The sequence below is a fragment of the Macrobrachium rosenbergii genome, chromosome 56 (genome assembly GCF_040412425.1).
Source record: "Macrobrachium rosenbergii isolate ZJJX-2024 chromosome 56, ASM4041242v1, whole genome shotgun sequence".
In the NCBI taxonomy this organism is placed as follows: domain Eukaryota; kingdom Metazoa; phylum Arthropoda; class Malacostraca; order Decapoda; family Palaemonidae; genus Macrobrachium; species Macrobrachium rosenbergii.
In genome coordinates, this window is record NC_089796.1 from 43,941,229 (window position 1) to 43,962,898 (window position 21,670).

Sequence of the window (21,670 nt, forward strand, 5' to 3'; positions counted from 1 at the left end):
CAAATAATGGCAGTACAGAGTAGCAAGTGATGAAGTTAGCAAGAAAGAGACATTTGTTGTGTATAGGAGATAAGATATAAAGGAATATGAACAAAAACAACTAGTAATAACATGGAGAGAAACAATTTCTGATGGACTGGCAGTGATACAAGACAATATGGAGTAGTCATACTGGTCCAAGACAAAAGGCAGAGAATGTTGCAGAAATAGGATGAATGCATGAAAGAATAATGAACACTAAAATATTCGAAAACGAGGATGGAAGTATTCTCAATAAAAGAGCCAAAAACAAGGAGATCAGCAGATGAAAACCATGAATCTGCCCAAGGTCATCAGATGCAGTGACAAAAGCACCAAAGCTTAGAAGGTATAATAGTGGGAGGAGAAATAAATGTAATCACAAGAACTGAAAAGGGGTAACTTTGAGGACTGAAGAGGAGGAAAAATGGAGGGAGCAGCAACACTTGAATTCTGTCAGAGGCTAAAGCTGCTAAACCGATGTTAAGGAACCCAAAGTAAAACCCTGAGAGGAGGAAATCCAAAACTGATTTTTTTAATCACACTGAAAAGTACAGACATCCAGAAAACTACTACACAGTTATGGCAGAAAATCAATGTTTAACAAACCATAAGACAGGTGAGAGCTACATATCTGAAGGATGGTTGAAGAAGAGAGACCCAAGCTCTGAAGCTCTAGTACATTACTAGTATCGAAGAGGATAGAAAAGTTAGTATACAGGGAGAAAAGGAAGAGGGCTAAAAGGCAGGTGGCAAAAACATACATGATTTGGTGGGGAAAGACATCAGAATCACAATGCAGCAGAGTGAAAGGGGAAATAATAAGGATAGCCAAGTGGCAAAAGAAATGAAGGGGGCAAATTATATAAATGATGAAAATGAAGTAAAGGAGAAGACCAGAATAATGGAAGCATTATTGTGTTTTAAAAATCTACTGAATGAAAAGAATGAATACAAACTGGAGAATGTTGACAAGACAGTGACGAATTGAGAAAAATTAGCATGTGAAAAGAATGGGAGAGCCCTCGGAAAGAAGTCACAGAAAAGCATCTGAACATCAAGAACAAAAGTAATTTGCTACAAGCACCTAGAGAGCCAGTCAATGATAAGCTGACCATTTGAAGAATGATACAGGACACTAACAGAAGAGTAAGAAAAATGGTAAGACAATATGTAACAGAAGAGTAAGAAAAATGGTAAGACAATATGTAAAGTTTAATTACAAGCACTTCAAATGTGAAAAGTAAAGAGCAATAAAACTGCTTGAACACGCTAAGAAAATACTGGGTAAGACGCAGAGAAAAATGGTTAAATCTACAATTGCCACTCAGTATGAATTTTTACCAGAGAAATCAACAACCGAGGCAGAAATACGATACAAAGAGGAAAAGATTAGACCACATATTGGGGATCTTTAGAGGGCACTCAACAAGAATACAAAGACATACAATATCTATAAGGTTTTTGTAAAGCTATTTTTTAGGGCATGAAATAACCTATGCATCAGTCATTCAGCATTTTGTATTATCTTAACAACAACTGATGTCTTCATAGATATAATCTTAGCACAACTGACATCTCAAACTGTTGGAAAACTCATTTATTTAATTTGCTGCTAATAATCTTCAATAGTATTCCAATACATAGTTTTTTCAAATTAAACTACAATAACAAGATATATTTTCAAATCATAACTGTGTATATATGTCTGTCATCATTTTTTATCCTTCCTTCTAATTTCCTGACTGTCTTAGAAAAATCTGTTTTTCATCACAGCCCCGTGAATCTTGTAATGCCTTATTTCCCTAGAAGCAGAAGAGATTCATGCTTTGGACTGAGCAGCAAAGGCCGTGTCCTCTCTCTCTGGAAAACGACTCCATTCCACTCTTGCTCATGAGCTTTATCTACTAACAAACTTTGTCATTATGAAGAGAAAGGCAGCGTTCAGAGACCTATCTGGTCTCCAGTCCATATTAAACCATCCTGGGCTGCAGGTCGCCATCTCTTTGACTCTTTTACCACTTCCCAAAAACTCGTCACTACCCAAACTCTGTACTGCCAACTGATACTGATTCCATTTCATCCTCAATACACCTGTCAGTTTCGTAATATCATCTGAGGAGATTTAACAGGATTCAGCACTGTCCTTCTCAGGTGTTGAACTCTGGTGGCAACTGTACTCATTGTAAAGGAAGCCCACATTTTTTCTCCATGACCAGTTGCTTTCTCAACAGTGGGAGTTGATTTGAATAACAGAATCTGCAAGGAGATTCCAGTCATCCTTAACTGGCAAGAGTGACATTAGCTCCCTTGTCAGAAGAAACTCATGCTTTGGACTGAGTGGCAAAGGCTAAACAGATGGTCCTCTACCTGAGAAGTGACTCCATTTTCCTCCTCCATGAGTTCTGTACCTACTGACAAACTTGGTTATTAACCCATTGGACACTGTGACCTATATATGATGTCATAAGGGTTCAATAATCACATCACAGGTTATTTTTGTTAATATAACATCCATAATGAGTGGCGCTGAGTATTCAAGTAATGATTATTTGCCTAGCAGATGATTAAGAAAGTGAGTTACCATCTGATAGTGAATGTAGTGAAATTAGTCACTGAAATCAAAGGCAACGTGGTGGCAAGTACTGAACAATGGTTACCAATTGTGCTGATGATTGACAACCTAATGACAAGTCCTGCTTTGAAGATATTTTTTCTGGGCTGAAACCTGCCTTGGAGGAAACTCCATTTCTGTTGCCAGCAGAAGCATATATATACTTTATAAAAAAAAAATTATTGCGACCTTGTCTATGTGGACAAATGAGAGAGATGAAAAGTTATGGTCTGAACTGGTGGGAGGTAACAGTAAATGACCAGTACATTTTCTTTTGCTTGACAATGGCAATGGATGTCACAAAGCTCCCTCATATGAAAATGTATTGGTCAAAGGGCCCTATATATTCTGGAAGAGGAATATTTTAAGAGATTATCAGTAAGGATAGATATTTTAGTATTTTGAAGGTTTTGAGATTTTTTCCTTGTGATGATGTAAGGGACAATCAGCCTTCTACAAGAATTGAGCCTTTTGTTGACTTAATTTGTGAGAGATGCCAAGCACTGATGAGGCCTTATAAACATGTAGGTGTTGATAAGGCTCCCATATTGTGGAAAGGATGTCTTGGATTTAGACAATTCATCATAACTAAACTTGCAAAACTGGTGTGAAAGTCTTCATTTTGTACCGTTCTGGTAGCTAATGGAATGGGTATTCATGGAACTTTCAAATCTAATACTGAAAAGATACATTTCTTCACAGTCATGAAAGTACAAAGCATCTCTCTTGATCAGAAAAATTATCTATCTGAAAAAGGATTTATTTGATAAGGGAAACGTGTGGTTACAGACAATTGGTATAAAAAACCTTTGATTGTCTGATTACTTAGAAACAATATCAAGAATGCTGACATGTGTTGTCAGGAGTAACAGGGGCCCCTCAAAAACTGTTGCTGATGCAAAATTTCACCAGGAGTAACATAGGCTCCCCAAAAAATTTTGCTGATGCAAAATTGTATAAAAGACAATGTTGTTTTACAGGAAAGAATAATACTTTAGTTATGAAACGGATGGATAAGAGACAGGTTACAGCTTTGTCAACAAAGTATGATGCTGGAATGGTTGAAGAAACCTAGACCAAGTTTTCAAAATAGGACAGTCATTCAAAACAAAACACTACATATCAAATGCTACAGTAAGAGAATGGGTAGTATAGATTTCGCTGAATAAATTTTGGAGCCATATGAAGCAAACAGAAAAAGTTTGGCATGATTAAAAAACTTGGATTGCATTTTATGTTTAGGGTCTTGCTAAATTCTGATATTGCTCTGTAAAATTCTTGTCCTTATCATGGAGATTTCATGCAATTCATTTAAGGGACTATACAGCAAGTTCTTAGTGAATGTAGCACTGGTGCTGGAAACGTTTCTGGGGCGTCATGTTATTCTAGAGAAGTACCTGGCAAGTTTTCATATTCTTATGATAAATTATAAAATCAAGTTTATTCCCTTCTACAGTAGGGGAGACATTTTCATTTCTTATTTTTCTGATTACCTTCTCATCCTCTAAATATTTTTGTTATAAAATATCTATACAGTAATGGAGTTTTATGGACCTATTGGTGTCCATTATACTTTCATGTTACCAGTTATTAGTCATTCAGCCATCGGCTTTGAGAAATTAATATTTATGAGCAATTGCATGGAGATTTCAATTTCCTCCATGGTTTCTCTCCATGTGGAGAATGTGTGAGGGCACAATGGACAAAGGCATTCATCACGGACCTTTTATACCTATCTGGGCATTTGCTGGTTCCATTAAGGAAGAAACCCGGGTTTGTAGGCTTTTTATATACTGAGGCAGTACAATCCGTTGGAGTCTGCTGTACCCGGACATCCAAGGAGAGTGCACCATCAACGCTGCATTCACACATGAAATGGAGGATGGAACATTCTTCGAAAGCCCTTAATATTTTTAGGTCCTCTTCGTTGTCCACTCTTACAAAAGGATAATCTATATAATGGTGGTACTGAGGAGGGCAGGAGATCTTATTAAAAACCCTTTTTTGCGAGACACTTGTGTAGAAATTGGCAAATAGAACCCCTACAGGGGATCCCATTACCATACTGTCAATATGGCAGTAAAACTGCCCTCTGTAGGTGGTAAAGGGTGCCTTCTCAGTGCATTTTTCAATGAGGGCTTTTAGGGCTTCTTCGGGGATGTTCACAGTCAGTGTGTCCTCACATCTGTATACTCTATTCAAGACATTTTCAACTGTCTCATCAACTGGAACTTTCAAGAAGAGGCTCTTGACATCTAGAGGGGTGATGATGCCTGTAAAAGGAAAGCCTTGGAGTTTCTATAAAAAGTCAGTATATAATTTGATAGTATCTGTCAGGAATGTACAATGCGGGGAGATCATAATGTTTCTTGGCAATTTTCTTGGCGATGTTGTAGGTTGGGGTCAGTATTTGGTTTATAATTGGTCATAAAGGGTTATCAGGCTTGCTGGTTTTTACTGTGCTGTAAATAATGAATATACCCTAGATTAAAATTGCCCTGAGCAAAGGGGAGTCTTGGGGCATTTCTTGAGGTATAGATCCTCTCAGCAGTACTGTTCATGTCATGTCAGGTGTCTTCGAAGGGGTTCTTATTGACTATTCCGAATTTTGATTTGTCCACCAGTGTTTGGTCCAGTTTCATGAAGCACTCAGGGGGATGGATGTGTACTAGGGCAGCAGCTTTGTCTGCTCTTCTTATGGTAATTCCCTGGCTTGCTCTCAAGTTTTTGGGGGTTCCTTTCATTTCCTTGGATACGAGAGAGCTTTTGTATGGGGCCACTGTAGTCAGCAAGGGCTTCTGCTAGAGGTAGGGGCTAGGGGGAATCGCTCAACTTGTCCCCATCTTGGTCCTCAAGGGAATGGATAGAGTCAACGAGGGTTTGGCTTTTTAATCACATAGGTGTTAAGTCTAAGGTTAAGGTGGTGTTCTTCTTTGGGCTTCAGTTTGTATTCAGTAAGGTTGAGTTCTTCTTTGAGTTTCAGTTTGTATTCAGTAAGGTTGAGGTATCCCCTTTTTTTTTTTGCTGGGGGAGCTTCAAACTTCCAGCATTAAACCTCACAAGTTTCTTATGGATAACCCTTTCCCTCTTGCAATAATCGTTCTCCCTCATGCATTTAAGGACAGCATCGATATCAGAGCAGGAGGTTCCTTGGGAAGCTGTCTGTGTTTGTAGACTAATTATTTTTTTACTTCTCTTTTCTCTTTCTTGGCAGAATACCAGTGTCCTCCAGAAGGACATGGTGATGTCTTCTCTCATCACAGCCAGATCATGTACCTATATATGGGTGTAATAAGGGAGGAAACCCTCTCTGAGGGCAGTAGCTTTGAAAATAAAAGCTGTTTCTCTGGCATTTAATTTGTATGGTGTTCTCTATTAATCTTAGCTGTTTCTGTGGCATTTAATTTGTATGGTGTTCTCTTGTCTTAGTTTTATCTCCTCCATACAGAAGCTCTATCCTCCCAAAGTATATGAAAAAAAAACACCAAAAACTTGAGAAAACCAGGAAATTACCATAAGAAGAGTAGACAAAGCTAGTACTCATCCACATCTCTAAGTGCTACCAGAAACTGGACTAAATACTGGCAGATGAATCAAATACCCAAAAATCAGTAAGAACCCCAATGAAGACATCTGACAAGATATCAGCAGAACATCTGAAAGGATCTATGCCTCAGGAAATGCTCCTAGACTTCCCCTTGCCCAGGGTGACTTTAATCCAGGATATATTTATTTCTTATAGAACAGTAAAAACCCACATGCCTGGTAAACCTCTATGACCAATTTTAAGCCAAATACTGACTCCAGCCTTGTCAAGAAACTTAATGATCTCCTTGCTCCACATATGCCAGACATATGCTGTCGCAATCTTCTACAGACTTTTTACAGCTACTCCAAGACTCCCCTTCTACAGGCATTATCACCTCTCTAGACATCTACAGCCTCTTCATGAACGTCCAAGTCGAAGAAACAATTGAACATATCCTGCGCAGAGTACACAGATGTGAGCCCTAAAAGCCCTCACTGAAATATGCATTAAGAAGTCACCCTTTACCACCCACAGAGGGTCACTTTACTGGCAGATTGACAGTGTGGCAATGGGATCCTCTTTAGGGGTCCTATCTGCCAATTTCTACATGAGGTCATAAAAGAAAGGACTTTTACTAAAATCTCCTGCCCTCTCAATTTTTCACTAAAATCTCCTGCCCTCTCAATATCAACCATATACAGCCGACACCTTTGTTAGAGTGGAAAACAAAGAGGACCTAAAAATATTAAGAAGGACTTCTGAAGAATGTTCCATTCTCCGTTTCATGTGCAAACACGGTATTAATAGTGAACTCCCCTTCTTGGATGTCCAGGTACAGCAGAGCCCCCAAAAAAAGCAGCCTACGAACCCGGGTCTCTGCCTTAATGGATCCAACAAATACCCAGACAGATATAAAAGGTTTGTGATGAATGCCTTTGCCTGCTGTGCCCTCACACAATGCTCCACATGGGGAGAAATCATGGAGGAGATTGAAATCTTCAAGCAGTTGCTTATAAGTAATATTTTCGCAAATCTTATGGTCAAATGGCAAACCCCGGTTTCCATGAATAACTGGTACCAAGAAAGTATAACAGATACCAATAACAACCAAAGTGAGACCATAAAACTCTAATGCTAAAAAAAAATTTAGATTGGTTTATTGTCAATTTTGTTCATTGCTTGTAAGGCACTATGACCACATATTGTAAAAAAACTTGTAAAAAAAGTCTGCATGACTAATTCTGTACAGGCCTAGAATCAAGTGAATTATACACTGTTTGATATGTAAATAAACATATCTTGAAGAGTTATTGCTAAAAAAAAAAAATGTTTAGATGGGTTCATGGACAATTTTGTTCATCACTTGTACGGCACTGTGAACAACAAATTGTAAAAATACATGTAAAAAAAAGTGTCAAAATAACTTGTACAAAAATAATTGTTACCTACTAAAATACCCCATTCTCTCTAGTGGCAGCATCATAGAGAAAACGGGTTATAAAGATATGAAAAGTTGCTCAAAATATCCTGATTATCTAAGGATTCTCTTGAAAGTATTTTTGCTTTGCTGTTTTCTCAAAACCTACTTTTTCAAAAGTAAATGTTTATTTCTCCAAGAAGACTGAAGCAAACTCAATGAATTTTACAGTGTGGTATAATTATATATCTTTATTTTGTTGTTGGGAAGATCAATTTTTAGTGCAACTTCTTTTTTTTTTTTTTTTGCATATTTTTGAAAAGTGATGTCATCATTTTTTCAACTGCAAAATAAATGAACTTAAGACTGAATTTCTACATTTCCCCCCCCCAAGAGAATTTTCATTTACTTGTAGAATAAGTGATACAAATTTGAAGCAAATCCCTTCAATCATAAGGTAGAAACAGTCATTTCTTTCTAACAGGCCCTTAATGTTAGCCAGTATAAAAAACAGATCAATGGAAACAGAAGATATGCAAATGCACAAGGTATAAAAAAAATTCTAAAAAATTTTTTGTACCTTCCACAGGAACTTGAAAGTGAGTATTTTCAACCCTGTTTGGGGCCCCTCTTCCAAGACACTCATAAAAATATGCTAATTTTACCAAGTTATGCATGTTTTTTCTAATAATTTTTTTTTCACTTTACTTTGTAAAATTTCAATTACAGCTCAAAGAAGAGTTTTCAAGGGCTTGTAGATGACACCCTTACACAGGGAGAGGTAAAGGGGTTTCTGTATTGTTAAACGTCAATCTTTAATACCAATGACATAAAAAATTTCTCCTGAACGCTAGGGATGAGGCAAAAGAGTCATTACCCTTGTATGATGACTCACATATGAGTTTGTTAGCCTCTTCAAGCCAGAACGAGATAGTGTGCTCAGATATATTCTTGTTGCACATGCCAGTATTAACGAACAGTCATCAACATAAGGGTTAAGATGACGAGTCTTGTTCAGGTAGCACAACACAAAATAGACACAACAGCACCTAGTCACAATCATCACCTACAAAGTCTCAAAGGGAGAGGATGGAAAAAGTCTTAAATTTCTTATTAGGGCCTGACAAATTCTGAGTTTTCTCCATGCACTCAGAAGCAAACAATAATGAGATGGATCACGATCCATCTGATATCACATTACGTAAGAGAAACTATGCAGCTTGCCTACTCTACCTGCCAATGCTAAGGCTAGCAACAAGATATGTCCTAGTTCAAAGACTTCCACAAAGGCTTATATGCTGCCCAGGTGAGGCTACAAAGAACGTAATCAGATCCCACTCCACAGGCATGTGTTCAAGAGGTGGATGACGCTGTTTAAAGCTCTTTAAGAGCATATATACCTCAAACAATGCAGTGAAGTTAAAGCCCTTAAGCTGAAACACCTGAAGACTGGCTCTGATTAGAAAGATACCCCTCTGCCAACAACCAGAGAAGATGGTCCACTTTGCCTGTTAGACGTCTACTGTGGACTTCTTGACAGGAACTGACACTCCTTGTGCAACCCTGAGAGAAAAGCCTTGCTCTCACAGGAGATACTAAATATTCTCAATCCATGAAGTGCATGTGACTTAAAGGCATCCAGGTACTTGAGCAGATGTGGCTGCCAAAGCCATGTGGATCACAGTGGTAGTTCTTGCTACACCTCAACAAAACAACCCAGCAGAGCATGGTAACTATTGGTCAGTGGCCAACAAGGAGCGTACAGTGGCATTCTGAGACTGGGAGTGACCAGCACAGGATGATCACCCAGTGGATCAGGATGAATGACAGAAAGCCAGTGTTGTCCCAGGGGTCTGGTACTGGAGAGCAGAACACTGGGAGCTTCCTGTTCAGCCATATGGTGAACAGAATGATCACTGTGGTTCCCCAAGCCTCAAACAGTCTTTCAGTTACATGTGGCTATAAAACCACTTCGTTCCTACGACTTGCCCCTAGTGACTTGATTGGTCTGCCAATACAAACTGACATGCTGAGAAGTATATGGCCAACAGCTCAACACTATGAGAAACTACTTGCTAGTATACCTTTTACGCCAACCTGCAAAGGAAGGACAACCCTCTTCCCTTGCTTGTTGACTTGTGCCACCAAAGTCATGTTTCTGCTCATCAGCAACACCAAGTGACTCTTCAACTGACCCTGAAATGCCTGCACAACCAGAAATACCAAGCCCATTTCATGAAAATAAATTGTAGGTGAAAATTCCCCTTAATCCACCACACACCTGAGATGAATGAACCACTCAAGAGTGCACCCCACCCCTCCAGTGGGTTCAAGAACAAAAGAATCTCCAGAGGGGAGGGCAGGGGAAAGTTCAGCCAACTCTCTGTCATCCAACCACTTCAGTTCCAGTCTAAAGAGTTGTAGGAAATGTCAGAGGATCTAAGGCAGATGAGCAGTGCTGCTTCAGGCTCCACTGGATAAAATGGAAGAAATATTTACTACCCCTGCCCTCTCCTGGGTGGCACTAAGTGTAATAAAAATAACATTCACTAAAATTAAACTTAGTTAAAACTACTCCACCTTGTATTGGCATAAGGGTGCATCTTCAATACAAACATTAAGACTGTATGCTTACTTGTCAGAAAGGCTAGGAGCTGTGAGGTAGATTGGCTGGACGGCACCAGTGCTCAATGTCAGGGAATGGGCCTTTTTACCAGATGCTACTGCTGCATTAAATGATGTGTATACATCTAATTTAACCTGTAACCAGATGAGAAATAATTAATATCACAGGATTTTCTAGTTCAATAACCATTACTTAATATAGCACATATGATTTCATAGTGACCATTACTTAATATAGCACATATGACTCCACAGTAACTGAAAATGCATTTACCTAAATGGGTGAGTTAGTTCCAAGGAATAATTTCATCCATTTAAAAGATTATTCTCATCAATTCACACGACTCAAAAATTTATTCCATGATAAATATTGATTTTAAAATTTTTATCAAGTTAGTTATTTCCAGAACTGACCATCCATTCAAAACATACAGTTCCCAGAATGCACTGATAATAAAACTATAGAGGTGCCATACTAACCAATATTGCTACTGAAAAAACAAAATTCTTTTATTTAAAGATAAGAGAGCATAATTACTATGGCACCAATATTGCTACTGAAAAAACAAAATTCTTTTATTTAAAGATGAGAAAGCATAATTACTAACACATGAAACACAATGTAACATAGCTTAATTTCCTTGAATCTCTCGGTAAAGTAATCCCTTAATTAGAGTCAACCACTGGTATTTGCGGGAGATCAGGACCACAACCCTCCATGAATAGCTAAAATCCGCAAATACTTATAGCTCCTGTTTTAAAGTTCAAACACCAAAGACCCCCTCTAAAATGCTTATAACTGGCTATTTTAATCATTCAAACACCAAATATACCTTAAACTGACATCCTAAAACACTTTAATATTTCAAAGTCATCTTACAATATTATCCTTAAAAATATATGGCTTACAGCTATGTGTGAAAATAATCAAGTTCCCTTATATTCAGGCATAGCCATTTTCTCTCATACAGTATTAGTTTTAGTTTCGTATTTTTATGATTATGATACGTACAGTAATTCATACTTCATTATCAGAGAGAGAGAGAGAGAGAGAGAGAGAGAGAGAGAGAGAGAGAGAGAGAGAGACACCTCACACCCTAGACAGTAGTACATGAAACATCTGAGCTACAAGCACTGTGACTGGCTACTTTCAACCCTTCCAGCCAATAGCATGTCGTCATGAAGCCTAAGTCAAAGCAGATAAAAAAGATTGTAACATGTACATATGTATGCGTGCAGTCATTCGATGGCCAAGTGAACTTCCCGGAGTTTGCTTCATATTTTTATGGTAATGATACAGTAATTCATAATTCATTAGAGAGAGAGAGAAAGAAAACTTATTTTTACACTAAAAAAATCACAAATGTTGGGAAGGTTTTCCTTTATACAGTACATATTACGATGATAATAGATCAAGATTGAGGGATTTTACTTTAATGTTTTATTGCTATTTTGCTGTGTTTACATTAATATTAACATTTGAAAATTATTAAACCATTTTTTATCATCAAAAATGCATTTAGTCATGAAAATAACATGAAAATACAGTAATTAGTGAATTATTGCTCTATGAAAAAATCCACAAATAGGCAAATTTACCATGAATAATTTGGATATGTTCCACAGAAAAATCTGTGAATAGGCGAAGCCGTGAATGCTGGACCACCGATAAACAGGGGCCGACTGTATATCTGCAATTCAACAGTTGCTGCAACACTCTTTGTAGATGCACAAGCCAAACTAGGTTTGCAGACAATAACAAAGGATCAAAGGATGATACTAACTGATTAGAAAACTTCTTTCTTATTTACTTTTCTGCTAAACAGAAAAAAAATGCATGTAAGACAATAAAATATGAGCTAGAAATCTAAAAGCCCATTTTTGTCATAACAATTCAACTTGATATTTCATAAGCTATAATACAATGTTTAAAAGTTTAGGCTTACGCTATATTGGCCTTATGACTACATAGTTCACTCTTAACTATAGTATATGCTTACTTTTCATTTTCCTGGGCCTTGGTAGCTTATATGTCATTTAATAAAGGTATACTTATTATTTGTATGTTTGCCTAGTGTTAGAAATGTAATGCATTTGTCATAAATCAGTGTTGTCAGTGATCAGAAATCCATCCCCATTCAACTCACATATAAACCCCTAATACTTACATACATTAAAAAATCTACCAAAAATTATGCAAACACAACTGAGACTTTTTCCTTAATCTACGCACCTATAAACTGAGTAAAACAAATGTATAAAATTAAGTTCTTGCCTTGTCCAACAAAATATTAAGGATTCTTAAAGTGACCATGTAAGCACTTAGTGCCATGTAATTCATACATACAGCAAACTAATCTAGTCTTGTGCATGCTGTATTTGTCAACACATTAGGAATGCCTGTAAATTTTACGAATTTACACACCCCATACTTTTAGATAAATACACTAATACATATACAGTATATGAATTAATTGAAATTCATATATTTATGATCTATTGTTATTACCACTCAGTCTTTTAATAGATTATTATAACCACTGAGTCTTTTAAAGAGATTTTTTAGGTCTATTACTAATGTTGTTAAGTATACCTATGATTCTGTAAGCTTTAGGATATATTTTTATTCTTTTATGAGGCAGAGTATTACACAGTCAGGTGCAAGTTATGTTAATGAGACATCACTGACTGGTTTGCTTCCTGAAGTACTAGAGGCAACAACATCACAACAACTAATGCCACTATACTACAGACACCTCTTCTGACCATACTTGATGCACAAAGCTCACCAGTCAGAGCTGGAATATAATCAAGAGTATTTTACAGTTCCAGTATCCCTCATTAAATTAAAAAAGGAAGACAACAGGAAAACAAGTCAAGTATTATAGTCTCGCTACAAAAGGTTGAGACTCGAAGGTGATTAGCACTATTGCTATAATGCCAATCACACTTCTCATGAAAAGGGTAGTAATTTGGCATATATGGCATTTTCTTTGAGCAATGCTGCCATTTTCTTGTGCATGGATGATTTAGTGAAGTGACCGCCAGTCACAGTAAAATGGGGATTATATATCACCTCCTGCTATTCGCCTGTACAAAAGCAAAACAAAAAGATCAATCATACATGGACAATACTCTACATTTTTCATACTGCTAAAAAAAATATGATCAAAGGTGTATGTATATATGTGTGTGTGTATAACTGAATCACAAAGATATGGAACATGAATGTATAAATAAAGGCAAATGCCACAAAGGAAAAGTGAAACAACGGAGTGGTTGCTATGCCTTTTGACACATGGTCCTTCACTCGCAGACTGATGAGAAATATAAAACTAACGTTACAATAAAGCAACTTAAGTAAAATCTGACTTAAGTCGGATCTTCACTTTAAAAAATTTGTAAAAATAAAAAAAAAAGGATGAAAGCCTTGCCTTTAATCCTGTGGTTGGCTTGCACGAGGGAGCTCTGAAACTAGTACCCAGACTAATGTCGCCTTAACTTTGAGACCACCTTAACTTCTGATTTTCGCCTGAAGTCAGAAACGATACTTTTTATAAATATTTTTTAAAAGTGTTGTAAGATTGGATCGACTTTAAGTCAAGACCATCGTAACTCGGAGACTGCCTGTGTGTGTGTGTATATATACTGTGTGTGTGTGTGTGTTATTATTATATATATATATATATATATATATATATATATATATATATATATATATATATATATATATATATATATATATATATATATATATATATATATATATATATATATATATATATATATATATATATATATATATATATATATATATATATATATACATACATATATATACATTATATATATATATATATATATATATATATATATATATATATATATATATATATATATATATATATATATATATATATATATATATATATATATATATGTGTGTATATATACTGTGTGTAGAAATTATATATATATATATATATATATATATATATATATATATTGTTACGTGTGAGGAGTCTTGGTTGATCATGTATTATTCAATTTACGTAATTTTTACGGCCCTGCAAACCAAGATTACACGTAACCTGTCACTTGAAGCCAAAAGTTAACCTCAAAGACAGACGTTAATTAGCCAAAGGTCGCCAGTTAAGGGTTATTAACCTTAACAAAGAATATTTGAGTTGAATTTGATTTTAAACGCAACGGTTCTCCCCAAACATTCGGACGCGAGGCATACAAAAGCATCGAGATTTAACCTGATTTTGCTTACCCTAAATCCTAGGTATTTTACTGGAATAATGGGGTTGAAGCTAACAATAAAATAATTAGGCTTAATCTAGACTTTGTAAACACATATACCCTAAGTGGTGGCTGAAGGGAAAACAAAGAAAAATGTGAAATACAGAAAAGTACTAGTCAATCGACGAAGCTTCAACAAGAATCGGACTTACCGTGAATGTCGAAGTCGCCATGCAAACGAGACCTCAGGAGTCGTATTCTGGCAGTCTTCCCAATTCACTAATTAAGATAGACGTAGGAGAGAAAGTAATAAAGAATAAAGAATATCGTTCGGCACGCACGCAGCGTCACCCTGGTTCCGTGACCGCTGGGATCTCTCTCACTGACCCGACCTCGCTTCGTTCTTCCAGAGGAGGACTTATACCAGCCCGGGCAATCCGACCTTGACAAAGGCATCGCCGAATGCATAGAATAAAGCTTTAAGGGCCACCATAACTAGGGGTCATTGAGCGTAAACCCTCTCTGAGGCTTAGGTCCCTAATGCCCTAACATATTTTGTTTACAGACTTTCCAGCCTATGGGGTTTGTTAAATGCTACCTATCGTGGGACAAAGCAATTTCCCTGTCTCAGTCAGGCTGATATTTTATCCTAAATGTTCGAGGCGAACAGCGTAAATATTTATAAAAAGCTCCCCTTTAAGAGGGCCTTCACTCCCTTTTCGGCGTGAAGGTCTATACTAAGCAAGCTGTTCGCCTCTAGTAGGTTACTCTCCTTCCCTGAGCAGATTAGTCCTGGTTAGCCTACCTAGCTACAGAACTACCTAACCCTAGATAGGATATGAGCTATAATCACTACTTAACCTAATTCTAATAGTACTAGAAGGTGCTCACGGTTATTATAGGCTACCTCCTACAATCATGATGTGTTTTAGACCTAGCCTAGTGGTACATTCTATGATATTCCCTAGCCTAACCTATCCTAACCCGACCGTAGCACCAACATAAGAGTTAATATTCTAACTAAATTACAACATGGTTTATGTTTAATACAATTAAAATTTACTAGTTAATTCATGAGGGTTGCCTCATATGATAAATGGGTGCCTCACTGAGGTCTTAGGCCATGCGTGTCACGAGCATCGTGGCTCGTTTCACAATAGTTAAGATTACTGAAATAAGTTAGGCTACTTACATGATTACTGCGGCTCGGTGGTAAGTGGAAAGAACAAGGTTACTAAATTGATGTACCGTACTTTAAGGTGGCCTAGGCTAGGTACAAATAAAAGGAAGAGATCACACTGGCTACCTTCTCTGGGCAAGGGGCCAGGATCACTCTTAGATGTTAGGGCACTGTGCCAAGAGGGCACTAGTGCCAGGATGAGCGTATAGCTCGGCAACTACTGGGCTCTCTTCCGCCCCTTCTTCTTCTTCTTCGGTTTCCTCCAAGGCCTATCAGTAGCTGGCCTAGCAGGTGATGAGAGCACCAACTCCGGGGACAGGCCAGAAGGGCTAGCGGGCGCGAAGTCAGGCAACTGCAAAAGCTGCAGGAGGACTCCCTACTCCGGCTGCTGCGACAACCGGAGCGAGCGATCTCGACTTCTGCGTCCGAGGATGCCAGTTCCTGGTCTTCCAAGGGAGGGGTACCATTCGATCCTCCAGGGGTTCATCCCCTGGATTCAAATTTGCTTGCAAAGAAGACGTTTCGGGTGCTGGAGGCTCTCCAGTCGCGATGATCAACTGCATGGGGAATCCTAAATCTCCCGGAGGAGGATTCGCCTCATGATTTAGACCCGCATAGGGCCTTTTCCATTGGTAGCTCAACGTCCGTGGCGGACGGAGTCTGGCACTGCTCAGTGCTCGCAAGTGGCACTGGCAGCAGTTGAGTCAGGCATGCCTGACAAGGGGTCCGGAGGTGCACTACCTCGCGGACGACTTGTGGTTGGCTGCGGCAGAGATTCCTGCCCCAGCGGGAGATCGTAGCCTCTCTCTAGTGAGTTTTGTTCGGGGCGTCCGCTGGGCGTTGCTTGTTTGGGCAGCCCTCCCAATTTGTGGAGTGGTCTGCCCGCTTGCACGTCCTGCAGCGGTACTGCTCCTCCTGAATCTCTCTTCGCGGAGGGGGACCTCTTGGTGGGCCAGCCCCTTCGCGATTGGAGAGGGCTAGGCCTGAAATAGGTTGGGTGGTGCCTTCCGCGGACCACTTTGGTGGGCGGAAGGTGGAGGTTTGTCATGGTTGAGAGTTTTAACTGGGGCCTCTGTGGAGGAGGTAACGTGGCTGCGGAGTGGCGTTGGTGACGGGCTTCCGCGAGAGAAGATCCCGACCCAACAAGAAGACCACTCGGGCCGAATTCCACCTACCACGCCGAGGCGGTGGGGTATCGTGCCCCAAGGTGTCATAACCTGAGTTGGACAGTAGGAACGGTGATGGTGTGGCCCTCTATCCACTTCATTTCCCACCGGGTTTCTTCGTCAACCATGGCACCGGCTGGCACTTGGGCCCTAGTGATCAGGCTAATGTCTGCCGCAGTGTCTACTGTGACCGGAAGGGTCACTGGCAGGCTAGTGCTCTGAAGAGGGCCACCGAGATGAACTGGGTTTCCAGTCTCTCGGGGTAAAGGATCCGTGCGGACCAGCAGCAGAAAATGAAGTGCTGATTAGGTTGACAAATTTGGTGGTGGGGACATGATGTGGACAGGCCGAGATCCAGCATTGTAGTGGCTAGCAGCCCCACAGGATTTGCACGGGCCTTTTGGATGGGCTCGGTGGCCTGCAGTAACTGTTGGAGGAGAGGGCTGAGCGGATGAATCATGGGCGGAGTTCTGGCTGGTAGGGTTAGGCTGCTTATTAGTGCCGAGTTTGTATCGGCACTCAGCTTCAGCGTGGCCCCCTTCTTGCAATAGTTGCATATGGTCTTGCTAGGCAGTCCATTCTTGGGCGAGTGGAGTTCGAGAGGTAGGCCGAGAGGGATGATTCGCTTCTGAGAGGTGCTATGCGACTGATTGAAGGTTTCCCACGAATCAGCCATGCGACAAGCTTCCATAAGTGTGGAGGGCTGTTTATCGTTAAGATATACTGCAAGGGGCCCTGGCACACATTGGAAAAGGTCTTCTAGCATGGTCCGATTGAAAAGATCCTCAAACGTCGTGCAGGCCAAGGAGTCGAACCAGCGCGTGCGGACTGGGTTTTGTGACATGCCCATTCGTCCAAGACCAGCCGACTTCCTTGGCAAGACCTCGGAACCGTTGTCTCCATTTTTCTGGGGTTATCTCGTAGGCCTTGTAATGACTCTGAACTTCCGCCATGTTGCCTCTCTGGCTCTTCTCCAGTGAGCGAAGCGCTGCCTTGGCTTTTCCTCCATATGCTTGGCTAGTATTAAGGCTCTCTCTGTCTCCGTGGTGCTGTAGTTATCGAAAGAGCCTCGATCTCCTCCAGCCATGCTTCTGGCTCGTCCTCAGTCCACTTGGGGACTAGGGAATTGATGCTCGAAATTGGGCGTTTGATGCAGCAGGTGTAGGACTGGAGGCTTGATGGCTAGCCATAGCTTCTGGCATTCTCCATTTTTGCTCTCTCAAGCTCGAGCTCCTTCTCCTTTAGGGCTAACTCAGTTTCCTTTGCAGGCTAACTCATGCTGTCTCCTTCTTTCTTCTCTTTCCTCTTCATATTGCCTTTGCTCGGCTTCATACTTCCTCTGCTCGAGTCTTTCTTCCTTCTCCCCGCTTGGCCAAGTCGTCCACTTGCTCCTTAAACCAGGTAGTAAGTTCCGAGCCGGTGAGACCTGCCGCCGTCCCCAGCCCCAGGAAAGTTTTATAATGCTCTGCTGCCATGGTTCTGGTGGGGAAGGGCGTCTAACCGGGTCGACTGGGCGTGCTTGGGCAGCGAGGAAGTGTCTCTTCAATGACGTGGCACCCTTTCAAAAGGTGGCACTGTAGTTTGGGTGTGCCGTGTACAGGTCACACTGGTGGCACTCAGTATCCCTAGGCACTGGTGCAGGTTAGGTTCCAGAAGAACTTTCTCTTCTGTGTTCCCTTTTGTTTTGTTTTATTTATTTTACTGGATTCTTGCTTGGTGGCACTTATGGTGCCAATGTGTTCCTAGGGACCCTCTACTGGAGTCCAACTAGGCTATATGGGAGGAAAGGCACTCTACACCCCCTGCAGAGTGCAACAATCGAATGAGAGAGAAAGGGAAGGTAAAAGAGAGAGAGAGAGAGAGAGAGAAGTAAGCTATTCCAGTGATGAGTGCTGCAAATTATTGGCACTGTGGAATAAAGTGAATTTGGGTTTTTTTTTTTTTTTTTTTTTAAAGATCCTCGTGAGTGGCTGGTCCCAGTACCGCCCCAGTGCTGGCCCCTTCTTTTTCAGAGGGTGAAAACTACTGTTTGCTTCGGTCTGGATAGCAGGCCTCACTCGTGACCGACAGTTTATCACTGTATCGTAATTACTCTTAACTTGTCCTCATCTATTGTGGGACAGAGGTGTTTCTTTTATTTGGTTTATTGTATTCGAATTAATTAGCCTAGTGTCGGCCGTTCTTTCTTTGAAGAGGGTCACGTACACTTAGGTTAGGAATGCTTACTTGAATGACTGAGAGAGAGAGGAGAGAGAGAGAGAGAGAGAGAGAGAGAGAGAGAGAGAGAGATTTTCAATCAGCGAATTTCTTGCTGCTTGAGAACATGTAAACAAAGATTTTATACATGCACAATGGCATGGATCTTAATAAAATGATATAGATGCGTCGTCTTGGCTTCCTTAGGGATTACTTTATTATCTTAATTTTCCTGGGAGCCGACGTCACAAAAAGTTTATCGTAAAAATTTTAAATTTTCTTTATATGATTTTTATAGTAGGTATTCGTATAGGAACTTGTTATTACTCCTAACTAAGGCCTATCTTTCCTGCCTAAATTATCTTTTTTTTTTTTTTTTAAGATATTAGCTAGTCTGTCTAACTTCTACTACGGAAAAAAAAGTTCCAAAGGGCTGGGAGCAGAGTGGTCACAACAGAGAATGACAATAACAAGGTCTTAAGATGGCGGAAAAATCCCGTTAGGCCTAAATTTCAAACAACCTCTGGTGTGAAGGAAACCCCCAAAATGGCGTTCTCTCAGTTCAAACAGTTTCAAAACAACAATTTCAAAACAAATCAAGATGGCGGGTATTTTCTTTTAAACAAATTCAAACAACAAAAACAAATGCAGGTATCCAGATTTTACTTTAAATATACCAATCATGCATAGCGTTTTTCCGTTACGGATGGAAAAATAAATTACCAAACAACTTTGTGTCTTTTGTTATCGTTCTTCTCACCCGAAACATCCTCGCAAAACAATGGAAAGATTTGCGTGATTTGGAACGGACCAAATTTACTTGTTGAAAATGTATTTTATGATGTAAATTACTACTTCCGTTCGTTAAACTACTTCACTGACACGGTTTTTGAATGATTCCCGCTATATGCAAACAATAACGATCGGAATTGCCGACGCGATTTCTAAATTACTTTGTGTACATGAAACAGGCTCCGCTTTTTCGGCCTTAAGATTCGTTATGGGCGACTTGACTCAATGATCGAACACAGTAAAAATGCCATTCATAAATTATGTCTCGTTATAAATTATGACTCACTCTGTTTCTACACCCTTCCTACCTATGCTAATTCTCGCTACACTTGTTATTATAACTATTCTCTTTACTGCTTATTATTATGCCTGGTTCCTTGTTTGGAAGAATGAAATGGGGTTCGCTATCTGACTTTTATTTTTGTTGAATTAATGTAATTTTAATTTCCTTTTCTCCAGATTCTTTCTCTAAAATGTACTTTAGATTCTACGCAAGGTCGCCAATGTTACGTGTGAGGGTCTTGGTTGATCATGTATTATTCAATTTACGTAATTTTTACGGCCCTGCAAACCAAGATTACACGTAACCTGTCACTTGAAGCCAAAAGTTAACCTCAAAGACAGACGTTAATTAGCCAAAGGTCGCCAGTTAAGGGTTATTAACCTTAACAAAGAATATTTGAGATGAATTTGATTTTAAACGCAACGGTTCTCCCAAACATTCGGACGCGAGGCATACAAAAGCATCGAGATTTAACCTGATTTTGCTTACCCTAAATCCTAGGTATTTTACTGGAATAATGGGGTTGAAGCTAACAATAAAATAATTAGGCTTAATCTAGACTTTGTAAACACATATACCTAAGTGGTGGCTGAAGGAAGAAAACAAAGAAAAAATGTGAAATACAGAAAAGTACTAGTCAATCGACGAAGCTTCAACAAGAATCGGACTTACCGTGAATGTCGAAGTCGCTGCAAAACGAGAGACCTCAGGAGTCGTATTCTGGCAGTCTTCCCAATTCACTAATTAAGATAGATAGAGGAGAAAGTAATAAGAATAAAGAATATCGTTCGAGACAGCGCAGCGTCACCCTGGTTCCGTGACCGCTGGGATCTCTCTCACTGACCCGACCTCATGTTCTTCCAGAGGAGGACTTATACTTGGGCAATCCGACCTTGACAAAGGCATCGTCGAATGCATAGAATAAAGCTTAAGGGCCACCATAACTAGGGGTCATTGAGGGAAACCCTCTCTGAGGCTTAAATCCCTAATGCCCTAACATATTTTGTTTACAGACTTTCCAGCCTATGGGGTTAAATGCTACCTATCGTGGGACAAAGCAATTTCCCTGTCTCAGTCAGGCTGATATTTCTATCCCTAAATGTTAGAGGCGAACAGCGTAAATATTTATAAAAATATATATATATATATATATATATATATATATATATATATATATATATATATATATATATATATATATATATATATATACATATATATATATATATATATATATATATATATATATATATATATATATATATATATATATATATATATATATATTTAACTTTATCACATACACAATTATTCTCTGCATTAGTAGAATTACTAAAAGGACCTCATTCGAACTGGATGGTATCTAATGGAGTTTTTATTCTGAAAGTTACAAGCTTTCTTGGACAAACAGTCCACATTATCAAATATCCATACAATGAGCAAGAGCATAGTCCGGCTGTATTTATATCTGTGTGCTGGGTACTTTTAATCCTATAATCGCCTAGCTCTTCCTGTGTGACCTCCACCCTCTCTTGACCTTGGTCTTTCTCTGATCCCTGGTTCCAGATGTCCGTTTTCCGATGCGTTCTCTTGCGTTTTTCTTCA

The 21,670-nt window shown here is 39.3% G+C and overlaps 1 protein-coding gene across 5 annotated transcripts in view; it reads right to left on the bottom strand.

Moving 5' to 3' along the window:
• Positions 1-21,670, bottom strand: part of TppII (Tripeptidyl-peptidase II) — a 362,245-nt gene that overhangs the window by 105,192 nt on the left and 235,383 nt on the right. For all 5 annotated transcript variants that reach the window (XM_067100130.1, XM_067100128.1, XM_067100131.1 and 2 more), the window contains exon 20: positions 10,214-10,338. In XM_067100130.1, coding sequence (XP_066956231.1) covers positions 10,214-10,338 — 125 coding nt within the window. The remainder of the gene's footprint in view (positions 1-10,213; positions 10,339-21,670) is intronic.